Below are 23,000 nucleotides of genomic sequence, written 5' to 3' on the forward strand. Positions count from 1 at the left end.
TATTTTATTTATAACTAGCTGTTGCCCACGACTACGTACGCGTTTGTTTTTATTTGTTTGTGAGATGTGTGGCACTCAATTTTTTAACAATTTTTATTTTTAGGCGTTAAAGCGTTACAAAAATCCATCCATCCATCCATACATCTATCCATCCATACATCCATCCTGGCAAACTTTCACATTTATAATATTAGCAGGATGGTACGCATACATTCGATCGTTGTTACATATGACTTGCGACTAGCTGTTATCTGTGAAGAGTTATGTCCTTTATCCCTGATAATACTTATCAGATCTTTATTAAAATTAGACAAAACATGCTTTATAGTATACCCTTCCAATTTTTTTTTTTTTTATTAAAAACCGTTTAAATTTAACGGAGCTGTGGTGTAAAACTGATAAAAAATTTCATCCCATTTCCCGGAGGAAACTTATTCTTTATGTTGATCCGGAATATCAGCTACCAGTATACCAAAATTTATTTAAATCCGTTCAGTATTTATCATTTTATGCGCGGACAGACAGACAAAAATTAAAAAAAAAAAAACGTGTGTGTACTTATGTACACGCGTTAGAAGTTATACTTCATTTGGCGTAACTAGATAAAAGTAATAGATATAATAATAATATAATATAATAAATCACTGAATGAGCCCGTAGAATTTGACAATTGAAAGTGTACTCAAGACTCGAGAAATGACACGTAAAAAAAATTCGTGTACCGTTTGCATCATTATCTATCAATCGATCGCAAGCTGCACATCACTACCACAATATCAACATTTCGTAAGGTAACGGAAAATGTAGGTAGGTATACGTGTTTTAAAAATCTTCGGTTAAACATTTGATTTATCTGATCTATTGCGATTGTGAATCTTATCGGGTGCGGGTCTACTCGAGAGATTGCGCTGACGCAGTGAGAAGCTGGCGGCACTGTACGCCTCATTGAATAATCCTTTTATATTTATCAGCCATTTAACTATTACAACGACACGAATTAAATAAACCAAATAACAAAAATGGGAAAAAAATTATTGATTTGTGCTGGCGTCACGACCTTGGTAAGTAGATTTAATTTCTTGATACTTATCTCTAGTTTTTTTAGTTTCCTATGGACGCGACTGCTACTTTTCATCTCTTAAAAGCAATGAAGAATTTCGTTTTGAAATATTATACGCCTTCTTGTTGTTTATTTTTATTCGTTTGCTTCTAACTTCATAGATTTCCCATTTCTCATAGTATGAGGTACTAATCGAGTATAACATATTGTGTTAATATAGTTAGCTGGAACGTGTTATTTCGCTTTTGTTAATGCCATACCTACATTACCAAACGAGTGATTTTATAACGCGAATGTATTTGAAATTATACTTATTTTGGAAGGAGGTTGGTATACTACTACTATAGCTTATACTTCAAAAAAAAATAGTCCAATCTAATGTTGCAACTGGTCTGCGCAGGAGCAGTCGACATCCACTGTATGTATACTGCAAAACCGTACGCATCGATGCTAAGATGGAACTACTTATTTTGTGATAGGTGTACTATCACTTTGGGAAAATATGTCTCCACATTTGAGGGTGAAAAATACTGCTGTGCGAACTTAAACAATTAGTTACTTTTCTCTGGTTTGGCGGGAGACTTCCGCCGTAGCTAGTTACCACCCTACCGACAAAGAAGTGTCGCTGAGCGATTTAAAGTACTATGTCCAGTACGGTACGTAGAAACCGATAAGGGAACCTAGGCATAGGTTTAATATAACCGCCACACTCCCTAAAAGGTTAGTCTGCTACCATCTTAGATTGCATCATCACTTACCACCCGGTTTATAGAAAATTATTGCCGTTAAGGGCTAACTTCTTTTTTTATTCCACTTTAAGCTTGCCCTTGACTGCAATCTTGCAGTTGAATAACATAAGAAAAGGTTTTTTTATAGGAGAGAACCGACGGATTTTGTTTAATTTAAATTATGGGCAAAAGTTTATCTAATTTTTATTCGATTTTTTTTTGTTTGTCAGCTCAGAACTGTCATTTATAAACCGATTTGAAAAAAAAATTTCTATATACGGTATACTTCCCACGTGGTCCAATTTTCATCAGGTCAAGATCTGTTGAAAGGATCTTGGGGAAATTGAGGGAATTCTTGCCTCTATGAGGATACCTATAGCGATTTAAGTATTTTTTTAAATTTCTATCGAAAAGCATCAATTGTTCAAGTGAAACTGATAATGAAGGCCTCGGATGGCCACTGGAACTACAAAATAATAAATATTACACTGGTTGCGCTTTGATTGTATGCTCGCTCACAATAATAGAACTGATAGTGTGGTTTCGGGAGAACTCTTCAAGCATTATCGCCCCGGCTAGCAATATAGCATAAAAGCAATATTTTGTAGAAGGATATAAGCAGTTGACATTCGGCTATTATAACTTAGATATGATTCCAAACCTACCCGCTAAAAATCTTGAAAAAAACCAAAAAACCAACCGATTTTAATAGAAAATTACTCAACCTATCCTTGCTAATATATAAAAAAGAAAATGAAGTATATGATCTATTCATAGTACCTTTCTACATTTTACTTGGCACCGACTTAAAAATGTTATTAATATTTATTTCTTGCTTTTTAGTTGTATAACAAAGTTGGTTAGTTATAATGACAAAGCTTAATTTAATTTTAAATACTGACCTTTATGCTATTTGCGATTTCATTTAATTATTGTCTATTTTAAAATAAACCTGTTATTTTAATTTGAAAAAAAAAAACGAAAACGTCTTTTTAAATTAGCAAAACAATATGATAATTACTTAGTAACCATATCTCATACCCACGACCCACGGTGCTGGAGTGGTGACCGGTAAACGTGGCGTTGCTCGACCTCGACAGATGACTTCAAACGAGTTGCTGGGAGCCTCAGAACCCTAGCACGACACCGTGGATTTGGAACTCCCCAAAAAAGACCTAGTCTTGCGGGGCACATCCTTCCTGGTTCACATGGTGATTATGATGATGACACAGCAATTTAAAATTACGGTTTTTAAAAAGCGTATTTAAGCGAAGGCAGTGTCTTGTATAGAGGGTATGCAGATGATATAAAATAAAGAAAATCTCCAGTACGAGTTATAAATACTTAAGGTTAGGCTTTTTATAACTGTTACAATGCCTATCCTTAAGTGTTTTAGAATTCGTACTGGAGATTTTCTTCATTATAAATCAGCTGCATACCGTTTGCATACCCTGTGCATACTCTTTCGTTTTCGACAGATATGCAATGATTTTATATCAACAAAATTATTAATAAATCAGGATTGTAAAAAAAAGAAAGTAAAAAGTAAAGTAATTGAAAGAGATTTCTACAATTAAGTAGAAAAAATTGAAAGTATCTCAAATTCGGTCTTAACCAGTTCGATACTAGTGCACCTGTTTCTAGCTGAAAAACATGTCGATTTTAATGCGTGTTTAAGTGGGCAATGGGCGAAATAACTTTGAGAACCTATGCAAGTTTAATTGAACTAGAAAACTGGAACGCAAGCAATAATTCGAGTGAATAGAGTGTATGTGTGTTATCACTATATTGATAATGATATTATGGGAGACGCCACGGACGCTCCGATAACCGATTTATCCCGAACGGGGTATTCGGAGGTGACGTCGTGAGCGGTCTGTGTCATCATCATTTTCAGAGCGTGACATGAGTGACTAAAAATCGGATTAAATTTTTTTTTCATTTCTAAGATTCATACTGTGACTTAATCGGATTACAAGTTTGATTCATCGAGTTCAGTAAAAATTAAGAAAGTATAGTTTATTATACACCAAGAAAAACATGTACAACAACGACATAACACAACACATTGAAAATAAGTTGTACAATTTACGGGTAGCTGACATTTAATAGTTGTATACTAAATACCCTTGTCTCTTCATCTAATGTCAAAATATTCCTTAAATTTATCATGAAATCTAATTTTGTAATTATTTAATATTTCTTTATTTTATAATTTCTTTTTTATTTATTTATTTACGATTTTTATTGGATTATGATGCTAATGATATTATATTAACATGAATTATCTATATGTATTTTTTTTTCAGTTGCAAGCAGTAACCCAGGTAGTGCTGAGTGTGTTGAGCATCGCTCAATATTTGGGATTCATCGATTTTTTGCGGGAACTGCCCCATCTAATTTTTATTAAAATATTATACTACCATAGTAAGTAATTTTATAAATTTTATTATGGTCGGCTGTCGTCGCAACCTCACGTTTTTTTTTTAATCGGGTAGTACCAAAAGTCAAGATCATAGCCCAGTATCTACGCCAGTTGTGTATACCCACTCTAAAACTATTGTAAAGAGCTAATCCGTTTCGCGAGCGCTGTTACTTGAAACACAAATATAAAAAATAATACTTCTTCTGTTCCATTATTGCTTCTTCTTGATCTTCACGATATTCCCATCCAATGTTGTCCCGTGGTTGCGTTTTTATAGCCACCGATGTTTAGTCTTCTAGATAATCCTCATCAAAATCTTGTTCTAAATTTAAAATAGCTGTAGTTTCTCTGTGGTTTCGTGAAAAATCTGACAGATCCTCTGTCCCATTTTCAGATATGGAATTCTTGTTCTTTAACTCTTCTAATATTTGTATTGTTTGGGACATCACGACTTCCAAAAAAACTAGTCTCGCGTTACCTTTAGGTAACTCTAGAAAGTTCTTTACCTAAAGATTTCGTAATATTTATATTTTTAACAGACCCGGCTCGTCACGGCAACGTCATTACTATCGGCCATGCGATTGAAGGCATTGCAAACCAGGCCTTCGTCTTGATTCCTAAAGAACCTTTCACTGCAACCCGTACATTTATTATCAACTGCACCTACTTATCACTGGGATTCCTGTGGGCAATTTCCAGCAGTATCCTCTTAGGTAATTATTGACAATGGTACTTAATAAATTGTGTATTCATCCATGTTTGTTGGGTCTTCAAGTATTTTTCACAAATAGAACAGACGATAGTGCAATGCTGACAATAATCTCTTAATAAACCTACCTTTTATTCACGCGTTAACTATGGGTAATATTATTAATTAAGAATAGCGTACTCATAGACGTAAACTTGCCACTCGACCCTGGGACGCCTAGTGCAAACCACACTATCGATCGTAACTTATTTTGTCTCCTAAACTACGCATGAATAACATAATGTAAATCTATATCTACATAAGATTGTCTTAATTTTTGACGGCCGATTGGCGCAGTGGGCAGCGACCCTGCTTTCTGAGCCAAGGCCGTGGGTTCGATTCCCACAACTGGACAATGTTTGTGTGATGAACATGAATGTTTTTCAGTGTCTGGGTGTTTATCTATATATTATAATTTATGTATGTTATTCATATAATTATTCATCAGTCATCTTTGTACCCATAACACAAGCTACGCTTACTTTGGGGCTAGATGGCGATGTGTGTATTGTCGTAGTATATTTATTTATTTATTTTTATTTAAAAGAATAATATTTTATGCCTAGTAATGACGATTGAAAAGGACCTTTTCACGTTTAAATTACTTTCGGCATAAAGTGCGCTATTGCGGCCTAAACACAAAAGATAGAAAGCCCTATGCCTAGAGATGATGACTACACGGATTTTATTTTAGTTCGATTTTTGAAGTATTTAAATTCAAATTCAAAAATTCTTTTTCCATGTAGGCCTATCACAGGCACTTATGAAGCGTTTATACATATAAGTTTACATTATTTTGAGGTGACTGTGATACAGTCGTTAACTTATAACTAAAAGCTAGGAGGTTCCAAACGCGCGCTTTTCAAGAAGACACAACAATCTTAGCCGGGGTTCTTTTTGTTACCTTGTTAGCAAAATGTCACAGACAATTAATAATTAATTAGCTATGAAGCTAGAGCAAATCGCACTCAAACTTTTTTATCGTTTAATGTTCTAGTATGTTGTTTACCAAAAGATTTTTAACAGTATTAATTTTTTTAGACACGCTACTACTACACTTATACTTAAACGTCCTGTTAGATATTTTCTTCTGGATTGCTTTACGAAATACTAATATTTGAGACCTTAATATCTTATTATTATTAAAAAAAACACAAAGCTTATGTTAAATATAGCTAGGCTAAGAGTGTAGCTTTCTAAAGCAGAAAGAAACAGGACCGTAGCTAATGAGATTAAAATTTTTGTCTGACCACCAAACCTGACCAGAGAAGTTCAGAAATTATCAGACAGCACTCTCCTCTGCTTCAGGGAATTTATATTTTTTTTTATCAAAACTAAGTTTGGAATTTGGGCGAATCGAGATAAGCGTTTACTACTGTTATCTTTTTCTAGATATGAAAGTAAATAAAGCTTTTGTTTATCTTTCATGATAGAAAATACACAATATAAGTATCATGAGAACTGTTTTTTTTTTTGTATTTGGAGTCACTAAACAGTCTTGCGGTTTTTAAAGTGATTATAAAGTCTATTTGATGTATAAATTTTTGTTTAAATTAAAATTTGATTTTCAGCTGGTGGTACGCTGAATGAGTATTCTAGACCAATAAGATGGCCCTGGGTAGCCGTGACGGTCGCTGTGTGCGCTGTTGATCTCGTTGCCACCGTAATTTTTGCCAACGACTCGTTTCATACTAGGGTAAGTTCAATCATTAATTTATTTATATTTCATCAATTCAAACAATTAACGTCCACTGCTGGACGTCGGTATTTGGTCGCGAGTCCCCCAAACCACGGTCCTGGGCCGCTTGCCTACAGCGGCACCCAGCGATGTCGCCCGTCTTAAATCTATCTTTTCTATAATGTGATAAATAAGCTAACACTATGACAATTTAGACCTTAACTACCACAACTTAATGTATACGTCGATTACGCAAGTATCTCGTTTATGAATTACGCTTAGTGCCCATCCAGCTACAGAATAGATGTACAAGAGTTGATCGCTCGCAATCGAGAAATCATTTTCACTTATCAAACTCTGAATCGTGCAAGTAAAATGGTAGATTTATGCCCGTTTTCAATAACGAAGAGCAAGGCAATGCCTAAATAAGTAACGCGTAATCTAAGGATATTCCTAAGTTTACATCTACCTACCACCACCAACCACCACCACCGACCAACTCTTGTTGGTGAACGGTTGACCTAAGAACCTAGGAACCTAGGACGGCCTAAATGACCTAAGAATCTCCTTAAATTAGGCGTAATGAAAACGGGCATAAAACCCCTATTTCGCATTCTTGAGTTAAAATGCATAAAGCATACGCACATGCATACATACAAATTATTACAACTATTAAATAAACAAAAGTTAACGATAAGTCATAAACTAACTTCTTCAGAAGTTCTTCGTCAGAAACTACTTAAAGCCCGCTGAAAGGCTGAAAGAATGTTTTCCTGACGTCTGTCAGTTGGTCAATAAAAATTGTTCTTGGTATATAACAACTGAGCATAAAAGTAAATTCAAAAAGACAATTATAACAAGTGAATACTTATTGTTATTCATTGATTGTTTATAAGTACTTTATATTATTTGTAAAAAAAGTTCACGCTGCTGCACTGTTGTTAAATGTTAAATAGATGTATTTCAAATTCAAAATTTAAAATTCATTTATTTCAAGTAGGCCTAATTAATTGAGGCACTTATGAAACGTCAAGTCTGTTTGTAGTGACTCTACCACCGGTTCGGAAGGCAGATTCCACTGAGAAGAGCCGGCAAGAAACTCAGCAGATTGCTCTTTACCAACATCATTTTAAAGTTTAACAATCATTAGAATTTTTCTGTTTTGTGAGAGATGAGAGCGGAGTGGCTTGCTTCCAAGCAGCCTTGTCGTTTACGAATTCATCAATCGTGTAGTAACCACGATTTATTAAATGTGTTTTAATATATTGTTTAAACTTAGGTAAAGGTAGATCTAATATTACCTTCGGTATCATGTTATAAAAGCATATACCCATCCCCACAAATGATTTCTGTACTTTTCTCAGACAATATGCAGATATAACTAATTTATGTCCGTTTCTAGTTAGTCGACTGTTTATATCGACTTTTTGTATACTTATGTTTTGTTTAATAAAGATAATATTATTATAAATATATTGCGAGGCTACTGTAAGTATTTCTTTAAATTTGGTACGAAGGGATTCGCGTTATCTAAGTTTATATATCGATCACACAGCTCTTTTCTGTAGTATAAATATAGTTTCTATATCAGCAGCTCTGCCCCATAACAAGATCCCATACGACATTACACTATGGAAGTATGCAAAATAAACAAGCCTAGCAGTTTCAACATCTGTTAACTGTCTAATTTTTCTGACAGCATAAGCAGCTGAGCTGAGATTACCCGCTAGTGTCTCGATTTAACATATAACAAATTACTTATCGCCTCGGCCCAGCAATAGGGCACTATGTTATGACTTTGAACGGATTTGAAGGTAAACTGAACCCTTCGAAATGTTCATTATCGTCATGTCATCAGATTTTTTGTAGGAAGTGCCAAATTCCTCGATCTGGTGCCCATTTCGTCCCGCGGCTTCCTCAGACTCATTAGGTAAACTACATTGTCAACCTGGCAACTATTCAGCGTTGAGTTTTATTGATAGACTCTTTTAATGTTCAACCTTATATGAAACTAAAATATCTTGTGCTATATTAGGACTATTGTACCCAGCGTAAGCTTCAAATAATTGGAGAGGGAACGTCAAAGGAATCCGTAGATACTCATTTTCTGCGCAATCGTCTGTTCTTTTTGTCACCAAAACGGGACACATTCAAAAGCAACTAGAATTTTGTTATTTTTTTACTTAAATTTACAAATAATTTGATAGATATCCTATATATATGCGGTCGTTAATATGGGCCTAAACTCAACTTAATCATTTAATAATAATAAATAGAAGATACAGAAGGCAGTTGTCCTTGAAACGGTGCGTATTGTGAGGAGGTTTCTCACCGCGGAGCCCTTACCGCCGGTTGCTTTTGCATTCATAAGCCCCCCGCAAGCGGAGGGTGGATTTTTTTTCTAATAATTTTTTTTTATTTTTTTTTAAGCATTGCATTAAATGATAGAATAAAAATAGATTTGGTACCTGTACCATAATTTTTGTATTGGTATTTAGAATGATGTAGCGAATAGGTTGGTCTGCCTATTCGGTACAGAAATTTTTGACAGGTATAAAATCTGCACTTCAGGTTGATGGGCACAGGGCAGCACGTTGCAGTGTTGAAGTGAAGTGAAGTGAAGTGAAGTTGAAGTGTTGTTATTTATTGAATATTCTCTCTTCAGTCAAATCGTCATTATATAGGATCGTGTAAAATATATGCAGAGTTCGCGATAATTTAGCAGTATTTAGTTTTTTTTTTAGTTCCACTAGAAGTGAGCCCTTGACTGCAATCTAAACTGGTGGTAACTGATGATGCAGTATAAGTTGGTAGCGGGTTAACCTGTTAGGGAGTATGGTAGTCTTTAACCTGATATCACTAATAGGTTTCCACGCGGCATCGCACCGCAACTCTAAATTGCTTAGCGGCACGTCTTTGCCGGTAGGGTGGTAACTAGCCACGGCTAGAGCCTCCCACCAGACCACACTAGAGAAAATTCAGAAACTATAAAAAAATCTCTTATTGCCCCTGCCAGGAATCGAACCCGGAACTTCCTACACAGACAGCTAACAGCGCTCACCGCTGCGCCAAGGAGGTCGTCATAAGTGTACAATATATGGGCATCATATATTTGTATACTTATGACGTCACATCATATATTGTATATTTATATAATACAACAGTTTCTCTAAATTGAACTGACCACGTGGATTGAGATGTGCCTCATAGTCGCGTGCCTTCTACCTTATTGTTCGATTTCATGTCAGTTCAGTTTAGTTTATAGCAGCGCCTAGGCGAATTTTAGACATGTTTTCTTTTTATTTCAGACTCTTAACAATATTATGAACTATATAGGTGGGACAGCAAACGGCGTTGGTGGGATTTCTATTGACACGTCTGCCACCGCCTGGATCATGGTCATCATATATTCTCGCTTCATAATTATTTTCATAGTGAATGTGGTAGTGATTATACTTGTGGCGCTGAATAAAAACAAATCCAAAAAAGCCGATTTAAACTTGGTAAGATTTAAATGTACTTCTACCGTTAGAATCTCGAGCTTGAATGCAATGATTAAAATGTAGTTAAGTATCTGTCAAAGTCCAGTTAATGGGTGTAATGCCCGTTTCCACTAACGACGAACAAGGCTATACCTAAGTAAGTAACGCCTAACCATACAATATTCCTAGGCAATCGATTTTCTTTAGGCTAACTTGCCAAAAGGTGTGGATTTCGGTGTTAGTATTACGAGTATCTTTTTTTTTTCATGTTAAAAAAACCGAATTGTTATATTTTTCATGTCATGGGCCGAATCCCTAAACATATCGCACCGCCGAATCATAATTCAAAATTCATTTATTTCAAGCAAGCCTTAAAAGCACTTTTGAAACGTCATGTCTGTCTTTGTATAGTGATCCTACCACCGGTTCGAAAGGCAGATTCTACAGAGAAGAAGCCGGAATGAAACTCAGCAGTTGTTTTTTTCCAACATCAATAATTTAAATTTTACATTTTCGCAGGCATCCGATTTAAGCGTTTCCAAGGTGTAGTGCACTTAAGTCCTAAGTCTTAAGTGGAAAATATATGTCACACAAATATTATATTTCAATTTGATAAATTATCGTAATTAACTAACCTACTTCTAAGGACTATTTGATATCATACCTTTAAGGCGAGGCGCGGGGTTCGTATAGAGTATTCGTATAGAGTTTTTCTTTTAAAAATACTGGCATTTGATAAAGCCCACAAACTCGCACCACTGAAGCAGTTTATACAAATAGTAGCAATTAAATTAGCAATGTTTTCATTCGAACACTTCTATGATGAACAGGTTGAGAGTCCCAATATTGCGATTCCTGCAGTTCAACAACCGCGACACAGCACTCCATTAGCAAAGGAAAACAATAACCTAAACATTGGGGAGATTCAAAATCTATCAGATATAATTGAAGATGCAAATAATGATAGTAGTTTTGATAGTAGCACTGAAAACTTGAATGAAAGTTATTATAAAACATACGGGTTCAATATGCCACGGGCGAGATTCAGCCGTACCTTCCAGAACATCAAGAAAAAGATATTTGCGAAGGATACTTTTGTACAATCAAAGGATAAAGTGATAGACCGATATGAGACTATCGAGCACTCATCAGAAAGGTAAATTGTTTTATTTAAATTTTTTGGTTAGTGTTTTATAATTATAATAATTTAATGGGTAGTATAACTTTCCCAAGATCAAGCATCAGCTTATTAGCGATCGCCAATATGGTTTTCGACATGGTAGATCAGCTGGTGACCTTTTGGTTTATCTCACCTACCGTTGGGCGGAGGCGATTGATAGAAAGCTCTAGCAGTTAGGGTAGATATCGCAAGAGCCTTCGATCAACTATGGCATAAGATACTTCTTTCGAAGCTACTATGATATGCCAGCTTCCTTAATGACGGTTTTTGCTCTAACCCATTCCATTAATGCTGTTGTTGCCCAGGGTTAAGTGTTATCGCCCACAGTGTTTATTATACATGTCAATGACATGCTCGATAATAATAGCTTCCATTGTTATGCAGATGATAGCTCGGGTGTTGCTGGGTGCACAAAACATTGTACAGTTTAACCCCACCAAGACCCACGTCTGCACTTTTACGGCTAAAAAAACCGTGTTTTCCGAAGCACTTAAGTTCCAGAATACTCTCCTCACTACTTCTAATAGCATTGGGATCCTCGAAGTCAATATCTCGAACGAAGTCTAATTCCACGCTAACTTGGAAGGTAAAGGTAGACCAGCTTCCAAAAAGCTTGTGCTGTGCTTAATAGAGCAAAACGTTACTTTGCGTCAAAGCATAGACTCCAGCTTCATAAAGTTTATGTAAGACCTCACATGGTGTACTACTCACATCTTTGGGCGGGAGCACTTCTTTACCAAATTCTTCCATTTGATCGGATCCAAAGCGTGCTTTTCGACTTGTCGACAATCCCAAATTGACTTGTAGTTTGGAGTCCCTGGGGCACCGAAGATATGTTAGCTCCCTTTGTGTGCTATTGATCGTATGGAAAAAACTCTTCAGAACACTCTCTTAAGATTTTTTTGCATTGATACCTCCTTCCCTGTCCCTCCATCCTCTTCATCTGGATGCCTGGTATTCTTCTGCTATGCGCAATACCAGATCATTGTTACCGTGCACTTGCAAATGGTGGAAAAATCTCCCATCTGATGTGTTTCCACCAAAAAACAATCTAGGGTTATTCAAGGGGTGGATAAAAAAAACTCTTTAAAAGCCGGCAACGAATCGGTGGCTCCTCTGGTGCTGCAGATGTTTATGAGCGGTGGTGATCACTTAACATCAGGTGACCCACTTGCTCGTTTGCCTGCTATTAATATTAAAAAGAAAAAAAAGAGGTCACGTTTTAGCAGTATTCGGAAATACTTCCCAAACTTCGATGTAAGTTTTCTTAAAATTTTCCCGTCAAAAGTAATTGAAACAAGGGAATACGAAACGTCGATCTCATAAAAATTTTACAAGTGGAATCGATCTGAGCTACAGTTGTCACTATTGAACTCTACGAGGGAAGGCAGGCTCAGCCGTCAGCGCAACGTCGAATACCTACCTATTCACCACATTTTTCTAGCTATATCATCGTCTTGATGCGATGAAATAAGATCCGTGTTACAAATGATGAAAATATTAATTATTTTAGATCACCGCAGATGCGGGGTTCTAATCGCCGTGCGGTGATCTTCCCCGAAAACCTATTATCGCTACCTCAGCGGGTGGAGAATATGATTGCGGCCGTGCAGCATCGCTTGGACCGCTCGGTTAAAGACCCGTCTGGACCGATTTCGGCCCCTCAATCACTTCCGGCTAAGGCACAGATGAGCGACGCAAATATAACTTTCAACAAAGGGTAGGCATATGTATAACATAGGTACCATTTTTATCATCATCATTCTGTGTACTGCTGATCTGGTCGTGGGCTGCTTTCGCTTAATGTCTATCCGCCTACATCCGCAATTAATAATCAATCCTATCCAAAATCTTTACGTGGCAGATTAAATTTAGTAGTTCTAACCTTTTAGTACTCGAAAAATGAACAACGGTATATTTAAAAACCGAAACTTAAGCGGACGAAATCGCGGGCAATATCGCGGTATACCCATGCCGTACCATAAAGACCAAAATCTCTCATATCAACGCAGTACCGGCCCACCACAGGGCACGGGTTATCTCTCATGATGAGAAGGGTTTGGGCAGTACTCCACCGCGCTGGGCTAGTGTGGATTGCGAACGTGCTACGCGTGTTGGTACATCGCACGGCGTTGGTTCAGCGTAATTGTAGGACGGTTATGCAGATACCCGGCAATTTTACGCAGTTGCGATACTCTGCTCTGATCAGTAGCGTGCATAAAGGGTATGCACAGGGTATGCAGATATGAAGCGAGATATTAATCCAGTACGAGTTATTAAAACTTAAGGGTAGGCTACTTATAACTCTTTAAAACTTAAGGACAGGCATCGTTCCTGTCCTTAAGTTTTTTTATAACTCGTACTGGAGATTTTTATCATTTTATATAATCTGCATACCGTGTGCATGCCGTCTATGCACGCTACTAATCAGAGCAGAGTTTGGCAACTGCGTAAAATTACATCGTACCGCGTACCACTCTCTGCTCGGCTCTGATACGCTTAAACTCAAGGTGATCTAAAGAAGTCACCTATGATGGCATGTATACGTGTATTATGTAGGTACTTTTTACATAGCACTAAGATGAAAATTGCAAATTCAGAGTTTTAAATGCGCTCCTGTCTAAGATGAAGTCAACAACCAACTTAAATTATATTCATTTATTTTTGTTATCACCATCTCATGTTATTAGACATGTATATTTGGTGTTTAACCGATCATTTGAAACGCGCTGACACAGACTTTAAAGAGATGCGCGATCGTCATATAATGATATAAAAGGCACCCAAAGTGACGTACCTATATCCTACGATGCTTGATACCGTAGGATAGAATATACGGATAGCGTAATCGAATCGGGCAAATAATAGATACCTATGGTCACCGTTTTAAATTGCGTATTGGGCATTGCAAAATTTGTTTGCTTGAATAGTTTGCAGAAGTTACACCTAGACGCTATTTTATATAGATATTAGAGTGAGATATTGTGGAAAAAATCGGGCGAGGTGCTTTATTTAATCATTTAGTAGATACTAATCTTTTATAAATTTGATCTATTTACATAAATAATTGCATTAATTAAAGAATTAATAATCTAATACTAAGTATTAATAATCTGAATTGCAACGCACTAATAGATGTTCAGTAGGTGCCGACTCTGTGAAGGAGCCGACGTACGCCTTTCGGAGTGAGCAAGAGACCACTTTCAGACGCGTAAACTATTTTAGCGAAAGAACTATATTTGTTTTGCAGTCGTCGGGACACTGCTCCCGAGCTAAGTGGACAATTACCTTGGACCTACATCCCAGAGGCCCCGTACCGATTGTACTGGGATCTTCCTTCCGATGAGGAACCGCCTCCGATCCCGCTGGCTGACTATACAGCAATAGGTGTCGCTTCCGGCAGAAAAACTTGTAAGTAGGCGATTAAGAAAACCAAAACAACGTTTACGATATATAAAGTTATATTTTATATCATCTATCTTATATAACGCACTTACGGCATCGGTCTCCTATCTGAATGAGAAGGGTTTATGCAAGAGTTAAGGGCATTCCCTTACCCCGTATTCTACCATGCTTGCCCAGTGCGAATTAATAGACTTTACACCTCCTTGAGAACATTATAGATAACTAACACGTATTCAAGATTTAAATGTTTAAGCAAATAACAGAATAATTCAAGTAATATTTTTTTTATTATATATATATATATATATCTTCATCATCATCATCATCATCTCGATCACCAACCATACGACCACTTCCGGACATAGGATTTCTTGAGGGATTTTCTCTTGCTACGGTTTTATATTTATTATAAGGTATTATTTATTAATATATTATGTTATACGTACTTATAACATGCCCTGCCTCTCTTCTGTAATTTTGTCATTTACGCCATTGCATTGGTTGCCTGGAAAAATAGCTGCTATTATGCTTGCAATGTAAGGCCGCAAAATTGTGTGCGTTATTTAATGCGTAATGCTTTATTATAGTAACAGTTCAAGTAAAGGTGTATTCATTCATTCATTCATCGATCTTTTTAAAGTCGTCTGTGATATTAGATTTGGTCATTTATTTAATACATGACTAGTATTTGTAAGCTCACTGCCTATGACCATTGATTTAATATTTATGTTATTATCGTGTTTGATGGCCGACTGGCGCACTGGGCAGCGACCCTGCTTTCTGAGTCCTAGGCCGTGGGTTCGATTCCCTCAACTGGAAAATGTTTGTGTGATTAACATGATTGTTTATCAGTGTCTGGGTATTTATCTGTGTATTATAAGTATTTATATATATATTCATAAAAATATTCAACAGCTATCTTAGTACCCATAACACAAGCTACGCTTACTTTGGGTCTAGATGGTGATGTGTGTATTGTCGTAGTATATTTATTATTTATTATTATTATTATTAACTAGATAAGCAATATTAGGCACGGATGCTTTTCCACGTCTTACATGCCTGTGGGCATATCATGATCTCTCCGTTGATGTTATTTGGCATTTCAGCCGTACACCGTGCACCCCCAATGCCAAAGATGACCATGAAAACTTTGAAAAAACATCAAAAGACTCGGCTACCACAGAATAGCAAGAGTAAGTAATGCAAGATTTATATAAATAAAGTGTTCCAAAAACATATATTTAAAGGGTACAGGGTTCAGTACCTTCCAGGGGTTAACTACCACCACTTAAAGTAGTACTATTTTTAAATGAAATTTTTATATGATTTTTAAATTAGGTATAGACCTACCTACATACAGGATAATTTTGAAACCACTGCGGAATTTTTTTTTGGTGGTTCGGTATCGGTAAAGGGACATATTTCCACTAAATTTTTCATATTTTTTTACCATGTCCGAGAATAAAATAAGCAAATCATGGCTACTCGTAATAGGTATCTAAATAAATATAGCCCACTACCATCTTAGGCTGCATCATCACTTACCAACAGGTGAGATTGCAGTCATGGGCTAACTTTTAGTGGATTAAAAAAATACATCGTAATGTGTGGTATGCATCGGTAAGTAATGGGTTTTCAATTTTAATTATTTAAGTTATTATCATGTTTTTTATGGAATTATCGCTGAGACCGTAGGACCGAGTGCGAGAACGATGATCGCAAGTTAACAGCTGAGTGCTATTGTAGGGTGCCCATAATTATCTTTTCCGGGGACTGATCTTTTGTAACCGTTAATATCTGTATCAATAAGTAAAGCATAAAAAAATAAATATGTTCATAAATTTGGTTCATGTATGAAGCAAATTACATACATACCTCCTATCAGTGGGACTACAAGCCTTCCGATGGCGCGGTTCTCCAATTATTTTTGTGGTAAAACTGCTAAGGCGTTTCGTTTTTTTTTGACAAGGATAGAGACTGAAATTTCAAGGTTACGTTGAAAAGCATTTCGTTACATGAAATACAAAAAGATCGTTACTATCATCAGCCTATTCACATCTCAACGCTGGAAAGCCTCCTCTCCCATAGGAATGCGGTTTGGTGGCGACTATTGTCACATGTTATAAACTCAATTTTAAAGAAACGCCTGGAATGTTATCTAACAAAGAACGGTTACCAAAACAAACACCCCTCGGCGCGTCGCATCAGTAAATCAACGCATTGTTTTTAAACTTTACTCTGCTCTAGTCCGCATAACTAGTTAGGAGTCAGATACTCACCCACACCATAGCCAAATTAGGACTATTTACCTTAATGTATTCAAATAATTGCGGGTCATAGTAAACCTTGTTTTTAAATAAATAAATAAATTAAACATTCTTTCTCCGGTTTGGCTCAATAAACGGACTTTTATCGTTGACTAATACAAAAAAATAGTAATGGCGACTAATTTTGAAAAACTACATCCAGAAAAATATGTTATTTTTGTAGAAGTTAAAGGTTTTGTTGATATAAATTGAAAATTATATTTAAAAAAAATATTTCCTGCAAAAACGCTCGCCGGGTGCCATAGCCGCAGTTGTGACGTCATAGGCAAATTAGAACTTTAGTACATCCTTGCTCCTTAGCTAAAGATTGTTTATTTTGCATATTTTTTCACAAAATCTATATCTATGCTTCTAGATACAAACAAAAAATCCTTATAAACTAGAATAGGTATACTAATATTGTAAAGAGAAGATATTTTTTGTTTGTTTGTTTTATTGTACCGAATAGTCTCCGAAATTACTGGACCGATTTTAACAATTTCTTTACCAAAAGAAAGTTTAACTATCACGAAGAAACATAGGCTATAATTTATTTTCAATAATATCGGAGATACTTAAGAAAATTGCAATATATTAACCCAAAGTAGAATTTTTTTTTCTATAAAATTAATTACTTGGCGTGGTTTGAGAAAATTATTGGTCATATATAAAAATGATGTAGTACATGGTTAAAGTACTTATTATTACCTATAAAAATTCCGCAAGCGTTATTAATTTTCAGTAGCAGCTTTTGTGTTTTTAAATTTATTAGATCGCCGGTAGAAACAAAAGTGGGTTGCATTTGTAACGCAGTGTTAATTCTTATTCAAATAAATAGTTTTATCATCAAGGATATTTATGAAGCAGTAAAATACTTTTTAATTTGTTTGATAGGATATTTAATTCAGAAGTTATCACGAGTTTAAAAATAGTATGGACTACACCTAGGCAAAATTATGTTTAGTGATACACTTAATTGAAAAAGTTATTTTTAAAACCTATTTTTGAACAAGAATACACTACTTAAAAATATCTGTAGAACTACACGTAAATTTAACGCTATCTACAGAATACTATACTATTTTTTAGCATCTTCTCTCTCTTAATTTAAAGTGTTAAGAGCTGAAACCGACGTACACAAAATTCTCCAAAGTAAAGGAATGAGTCCTTAACTGACTCCAGATAACGTTGCTTACCCAGACCAATCGACTATTTTTTTGCTGCTATTGTCACATATCTCTTAAATGAACTGTTCCTACGGAATGCTGTAAAAACAAGAACGAACGCGAGTCAAGTCGCTACAAACTGCTAGTACTTGATATACGCAGAGATCTTATTTTTTTTTTATTTATATACTTTATTTGTACACGACAAATAGAAAAAAGAAACATTGGATACAACAAAAATACACTTAAAAAGTAGGATACAAAGGACGGCCTTATCGCTTAGTAGCGATCTCTTCCAGGCAATCTTAGGATTAGGAAAACCAAGGGAAACATATTGGTGGGGTGTGATCTTCTAAGTTCAAGCGGTACAAAATTTAAACCAAATTTTGTAATATAGACATGAGTCATAATTCGGAAATCGGCGTTATACCTATCATAGCGGCAAAATTTTGGAGCTTTGTTCATTGAAAATAAATACCAATCTTACATCTCTATATATATAAAAGAGAAAGTGTGTGGGTATGTTCCGTATAGGCTCCGAAACGGATGGACCGATTTCAATGAAACTTTCAGGGAATCTCCGGATTGACCTGGCGAGTAATCCTGTAAAGTTTGGTGACGATCTGAGCACTCCTTTTTTGAACTGACAAACTGTCAAATAAGGCTTTTATTTACTTTGATGATTTTCTGTTGTAGGGTGTACATGGGTGTAGATAATGATCTTCACTCGCTCGAGAAGAGAATGAATACGGAGAGAAATAAATGATTTAATATATTATGAGACTTAAATTAAAAATTTAATGATGTAAGTTTATTGTATAAATAAAATAAAGCAAAATCTAGCCCGGCGAAGCGGGCTGGGTACGCTAGTGATATATAAATAAAAATGCAGTTTTCATATGTATCATATATCATTAGGTAGATAAATATTTTAGCGACCCTTTGTTACTCTCACAAAGGCGTAGCAACTTGTCTATAGTAAATATGTTTTATCTATTATCGTTAGTCAAACCCCTCTGGATGGTTTAAGGTTTCTCTTCCATTCACAGTGGGACAGCCTGTGAATAAGTAAATAATAAACTTATATCCTAATTATATATAAAACACAAAACATAACTATTATAAATTTGGCAATGCGCCCCACGACATTATTATGTCTACCATTATCTCATCCTGTCTATATGATATAAGAAGAGATAATCATCATTTAACCATTATCTGCCCACTATAGGGTCAGCCCTCTCAGAATGAAAAGGGTGAAGGCCGCAGTCCACAACGCTGGCCAAGAGTGGATTGATAGACTTCACATGCCTTTTAGCATATTAGACGAGATAAAACGGGAAAAATTGTTATTTCGTCAAGCGTATAGTATACCCTTCGAGATATGTAGACTGCCAAAATTCTAACCACTACACATGATTGACCAACGGGTTTATTTTACTGTAGGCCCTATTTAGTATTGATTGCTGCTCAGTGAAATTGAAAGAACTAACTATATATTTAAAAAAATCTGTAGGTCTTAACAGCTATAAAAAAATAAATTGTAGTCCATATTTATGCGTCAATACTTTTTTAATCGATGGTTCTTACCAGCATGGTTATCTTAAGTAGGTAAACCTAACTTTTAATTCGTGCACCAACATTCTTTGTAACCAGTGGCGTGCACTGGGTTTTTCACCAGGGTATGCATACGGCAGGAAAATTGCATAAAATGGCAAAAATCCTCCTCCTATACGAGTTATATATTAATTTTGGGTAAGCAATGCTTTTGCGCATGTATGAAGTGCACGCCACTGTTTGTAACCATAGTTGTTTACTACCCTCTACGTTACTTTATATACTTAAGTTTGTTCTCCTTTACAGGGTGTTAAGAGTTTGTTTTGTTACAGTGACACTCAAGGAAGTAGACGTGCTCTTCTGACAGACAAACATCCGTACTACTATTATAAATTCGATACAAATTCTGCTGGTCTATTATTTTTTCTGACTGACCATTATAATATTATCGTTTAAATTTGGCAAGACACATTGTATCCTGGGGAAGGACAAAGGACATTGTTCGGCCCGGGAAAGCAAGAGGGCCCCGTAGGATTACAAGAACCGAAACAAACCTGGAGCCGCGATAGCCTGTTCCCATTTACTCGTCTTATCTCATAGAAATAGGACGAGAAAATGGTAGACATAACTCATCACATCACGCGGTGTCCATGTTACCTCTACAGGCGATGCAAAGGTAAATTATAATGATATTGAATTGGTAACTTATATTGAATCAATGCCTTTACGAAAATGAATGTAGTTATTGGAAAGAAGCAGGCGTTACTTTGAAAATGAAAATTAAGCTTAATCTGCTATACTCCGCGAACAGCAGCAGAATCTGTATGGTGTTATTTATAATTACTTCAATCCGTATACTCCAAACCAAACAGATCCTCGGCAATGTACCCTCTACGCACGTATCGCTTGAAAACGGAGCATCCTCAGATGTTTTGACTTTACAATGAATAATTGTTAAGAAATTTCATTGTCAAGTCAAATGAATAATTGTAAAGAAATTTCATTGTAAAGTCAAATTAATAATTGTTAAGAAATTTAATAGTAATATTTGTCTAAAGAGCCATGTAATAATGTAATTCTAAAATAGCAGACCGGATTTTGACGAAATTTTGCATAAAGTTTGCTTAGCTTTCTTATTGGTTACAAAGGATACTTTTTATTCCGGGAAATTGAATAATATATAAATCTTCTTTAACCCAACAACTTTTGCGTTTATGGAATTAGTTGGGTAAATAGGTATAGGATAGGTATTTAAAAAACACTCGTTAAATTGAGCTTACTTGCTTTAAGGTGTCCACACACGGGGCGTTAATAAAAATAGTAAAACACAAACTATGTTATTTTAAAATAAATCCTACATTTATTATATATTGTGTACGCCAGATATTCAAGGTTTCTTAATGTACCTATGCAGGCAGCAGATAATTTCGGAGATTGCATGCAATCTTGTGTTATCTTTTCAATTTATACTTCTCAATCTTTATGTGGGCATTAACAAACACTTTCTTTCTTAGTCTCCAACCTCTGCTATAGACAACAGTGCCTCTATAACTACAAATAAAGCTATGTATAATCCACAGATAAATATAATTGAGTTTTTCTGTTCAATATCTGGCGCGTTTCCACACACGCGTAAGTTTTGCAGAAGTTTCTCGCTATATCGTTTACATAACATCTGTTAAAATAAGTTACTGGAGCAAGTACGCAAGTTACTGATACAAGATGCCTGCACAATGCACATACCTAGTATTGGCACTAGTCCCTACCTGCTTGCGCTTTCTTTGACGCCTCGTCCTTTAACAATAGAGTCGTAGCGATCGATCGTCGCAGCAACTGAATGCATGTGTCCGGTGTATGGCTGCCCGCACACAGTCAATATTGTTGACAATATTTTTTATCAGTACCTACTTCAGTTCTTCAATACGCCCCCGCACACGGACAACTTTATTTAAAATAAGCAGAGTATTATCAATAATATTGAAGTATGTTCGGGCAGCCTAAGATTGCCATGGTATTAAAATCGATCGCTGCGAGTTATTCCCTTCATATGGGACCTTAAATTTATTTACTTTATCTATTCTATAAAAAAAAATCTTTATTATATTGTATATATAATACATTAATATTTTATTGTATAGCACATTTATATCCTATATTCTGTATCCTTACGACCTTATTGTTATTTTATAAGTAAATATCGCGACACAGGCGTTGGTCACATTTCAAATAGTCAATCCGCCATTTTTATGAATTAGAAAACGCCAGATAACGAGTCACTACCTGCTTGCGCTTTCTTTGACTCATCGTCCCTCTACAATGAAGTCGTAGCGATCAATCGTCGTAGCGACCGAATGCATGTGTCTGGTGTATGGCTGCCCGCACACAGTCAATATTGTCGACAATATTTTTTACTTCAGTTCTACAAAACGCGGGGCACACGGTCAAATTTATTGAAAATAAGCAGAGTATTATCAATAATATTGACGTATGTTCGGGCAGCCTAAGATTCTCATGGTATTAAAATCGATCGCTGCGAGTTATTCCCTGTATATGGGACCTTAATTTTATTTACTTTGTCTATTCTATGAAAACAAATCTTAATTATATCATATATATAATACATTTATATCCTGAGACTCCTATATTCTGTATCCTTACGACCTTATTGATATTTTATAAGTAAATATCGCGACACTGACGTTGGTCCCATTTCAAATAGTCAATCCGCTATTTTTCTGAATTAGAAAACGCCTGACAAACCGATATTTATTTACGTTTTGCCTTGTAGCCAGCTGGTAGCGTGTTTGAATGAAGAACATTAAAATCCGGGGTTCGACTGAGGATAAAATCATGCAATTCTACAAATCCGGTAGGATTTGTATCATTTTATCGTAGATCGAACCAAGTTACTGTCTACAGCATGTTTGTAACTTTGAAAACTTACCAAGTGCTTTCCAACCAGCTGTACATCCAAGAGCTATATACCACGGAGGTTTACAGATTAACTGTGCAAGTAAATCTGTGAGGTATACTCTTAATTGCTAAACTGTTTTATTATAATTTATTTTCAGAACACTGGTTTTTAAGTTACTGTGAACGCTAGCGCAAGGTTTAGCTTCTTTTCACACACGCACGGCTGTTTTTCAAAGGTTCCAATTCGTAGTACCAAAGCGCTCACACGTACGATACACTCAGTACGACAGCAGTAGTGAACGGTAAAAGGTCTAGAGGCGGCCGCCGAACGAGCGTGAAAATCGCCTGT

At 35.8% G+C, this 23,000-nt stretch overlaps 1 protein-coding gene across 3 annotated transcripts; it reads left to right on the forward strand.

Annotated features, from left to right (window-relative positions):
- Positions 1–846: 846 nt before the first annotated feature.
- LOC120636668 lies at positions 847–20,145 on the forward strand. Of its 3 annotated transcripts, XM_039908234.1 has the most exons (10): positions 848–1,061; positions 4,098–4,215; positions 4,753–4,926; positions 6,533–6,657; positions 9,948–10,142; positions 10,952–11,277; positions 12,815–13,021; positions 14,552–14,712; positions 15,816–15,902; positions 20,071–20,145. In XM_039908234.1, the coding sequence occupies exons 1-10, from the start codon at positions 1,020–1,022 to the stop codon at positions 20,100–20,102; spliced, it is 1,467 nt and encodes a 488-aa protein (XP_039764168.1). In that variant the 5' UTR covers positions 848–1,019; the 3' UTR covers positions 20,103–20,145. The 3 variants fall into 3 exon arrangements, with proteins under 3 accessions (XP_039764169.1, XP_039764168.1, XP_039764170.1); XM_039908235.1 differs by lacking the exon at positions 4,753–4,926 and having other exon boundaries at positions 847–1,061; XM_039908236.1 differs by lacking the exon at positions 12,815–13,021.
- The last annotated feature ends 2,855 nt before the right edge of the window (positions 20,146–23,000 follow it).

Source organism: Pararge aegeria, chromosome Z (genome assembly GCF_905163445.1).
Source record: "Pararge aegeria chromosome Z, ilParAegt1.1, whole genome shotgun sequence".
Lineage (NCBI taxonomy): Eukaryota > Metazoa > Arthropoda > Insecta > Lepidoptera > Nymphalidae > Pararge > Pararge aegeria.

What these genes read in the sequence shown, in the direction of transcription:
- LOC120636668 (XM_039908234.1), top strand. Translation starts at nt 1,020, where the DNA reads ATGGGAAAAAAATTATTGATTTGTGCTGGCGTCACGACCTTG. An exon ending in GTGCTGGCGTCACGACCTTG is followed by an intron (nt 1,062 to 4,097) that starts GTAAGTAGATTT and finishes TTTTTTTTTCAG; the next exon opens with TTGCAAGCAGTAACCCAGGT. An exon ending in GCTACCACAGAATAGCAAGA is followed by an intron (nt 15,903 to 20,070) that starts GTAAGTAATGCA and finishes GTTTTGTTACAG; the next exon opens with TGACACTCAAGGAAGTAGAC.